This window comes from Chinchilla lanigera, unplaced genomic scaffold (assembly GCF_000276665.1).
Source record: "Chinchilla lanigera isolate Chin_1 unplaced genomic scaffold, ChiLan1.0 scaffold00001, whole genome shotgun sequence".
Classification (NCBI taxonomy): domain Eukaryota; kingdom Metazoa; phylum Chordata; class Mammalia; order Rodentia; family Chinchillidae; genus Chinchilla; species Chinchilla lanigera.
The window spans coordinates 63,518,529-63,520,090 of record NW_004955402.1 but is presented as its reverse complement, the minus strand read 5'-3'; the positions used below and the strand labels follow the sequence as shown (position 1 = coordinate 63,520,090).

Sequence of the window (1,562 nt, the reverse complement as noted above, 5' to 3'; positions counted from 1 at the left end):
GTTGTCTAATTAGACAAACGTATGTCACTACAGCAATGACCAGAAAGAGACAGGTGGGCATTTAGGCACAGTGATTCTTGTCAGGCCAACACAGGCAGATCTGGTAAGGAGGAAGGAAGAGATGAGAGGCTTTCAGAAAGAATGAAAGGTCCTTAGAGGACGTGTGTGCGGATGGTGTTCTTGACCACCTAAGGAAGTTCTATCAAAATTTAAGGTTTCTTAAATGTAATCCTACGGTGGCTAAAGTCTAAAGTTGTTTAATGAATGGTTCTTTCATTCTTCTTTTGGAAGATACCTTTGGTGTCAGGCAGGTAGCTTGGTCAGCAGCTTCACAGCACTCTGTCAAAACGGCCTTATACTTTTCAGCATAGTAAAGGAGTTCTGGGGCATAAAAGTAAGGATGTCTTCTGGCAACTTCATATAAATAACTAAATGAAAAAAAAACCAGTCATTTTCCTATAGTACATATTAGAGGAATGATTATAATCACCATTTCCACCAGAACCTCAGAAACCCAAACCTGTAATTTACCAGTTAAGCTCTGTTAGCACTGATGGCCTTGTCTTTGTCATTCCTCAAGACAGTGAAGAAAGTGGTGGTGCTGCTGCTGCTGGTGGTGGTGATGGTGTGTGTGTGTGTGTGTGTACATGAGCTCACATCATATAGTAATTGATTAATGTTGGTGATCTAATATTGCTGACAAAAATGAAATCAATCCTGAGAACATATTTTTTCAGAACATTTTAAAACATGTTAATCTCAAACTTTTCATATAGATCATATTCTGTTAAAATATTCTTGGTCATATTTTGGTGGAATATAATTTTGTGATATGCGATATTATCTCTTTAAAAAGTATTAAAGGGGCTGGGGATTTAGTTCAGGGGCACAGCGCCTGCCTGGCAAGGGCAATGTCATGAGTTCAATTCCTGGTACCAAAAGAAAAACAAAACAAAACAAAACAAAAAGTATTAGAAAAACAAAACTTCTGACTCACAATGTTGAATATCTCTTTGAATGTGTAATTGTTGTAATGAGTATTAACCTATTACTCTTTATTTGAAATTTTGAGATATAAAAATTTAATTACTTACTGTCCAATAAAACGTTCAATGTTTTCCTTGAAGGAGGCACACATAGCCTCAGGCTCTTTCCGCACAAAAGGAGGCAGGTTGGGGTTGTCATCTTTGTGCTTCAGGAGGCACTCGGTCCTCTCAGGTTCCTGTTTGGTACAGCAGTCCACCAGCTCTCCATAGGTCTCACGCAGAGTTGGGGTAGCACATAATTTATCTCCAAATAGAGTGTGCTGGAGGGGAAGAGAAAAGCCTGCAAATTATTGGATGGTACTTTCTTTATAGTCAAGGAGCAGCATATTTAATATTCAGCATTTTAGGACATCATACACATTGATGCATATGATGTACACGTGTGGAAACATCACATAGCACTCAATATTTACAATTCGTTTGTCTCCATCAGTTAAAAAATGTTAATACAAAAAATAATGAAATAAAAAATGTTTAAACTACAGAAAAAGGAAATCATTAAAAAATCACCCCCCC

At 37.5% G+C, this 1,562-nt stretch overlaps 1 protein-coding gene across 1 annotated transcript in view; it reads right to left on the bottom strand.

Moving 5' to 3' along the window:
• Positions 1 to 295: 295 nt before the first annotated feature.
• LOC102016218 (serum albumin-like) overlaps positions 296 to 1,562 on the bottom strand; it is a gene marked incomplete at its 3' end in the record, with an annotated part of 5,414 nt that continues 4,147 nt past the window's right edge. Inside the window, 2 exon segments of the mRNA XM_013512233.1 lie at positions 296 to 428; positions 1,095 to 1,306. Coding sequence (XP_013367687.1) covers positions 296 to 428; positions 1,095 to 1,306 — 345 coding nt within the window.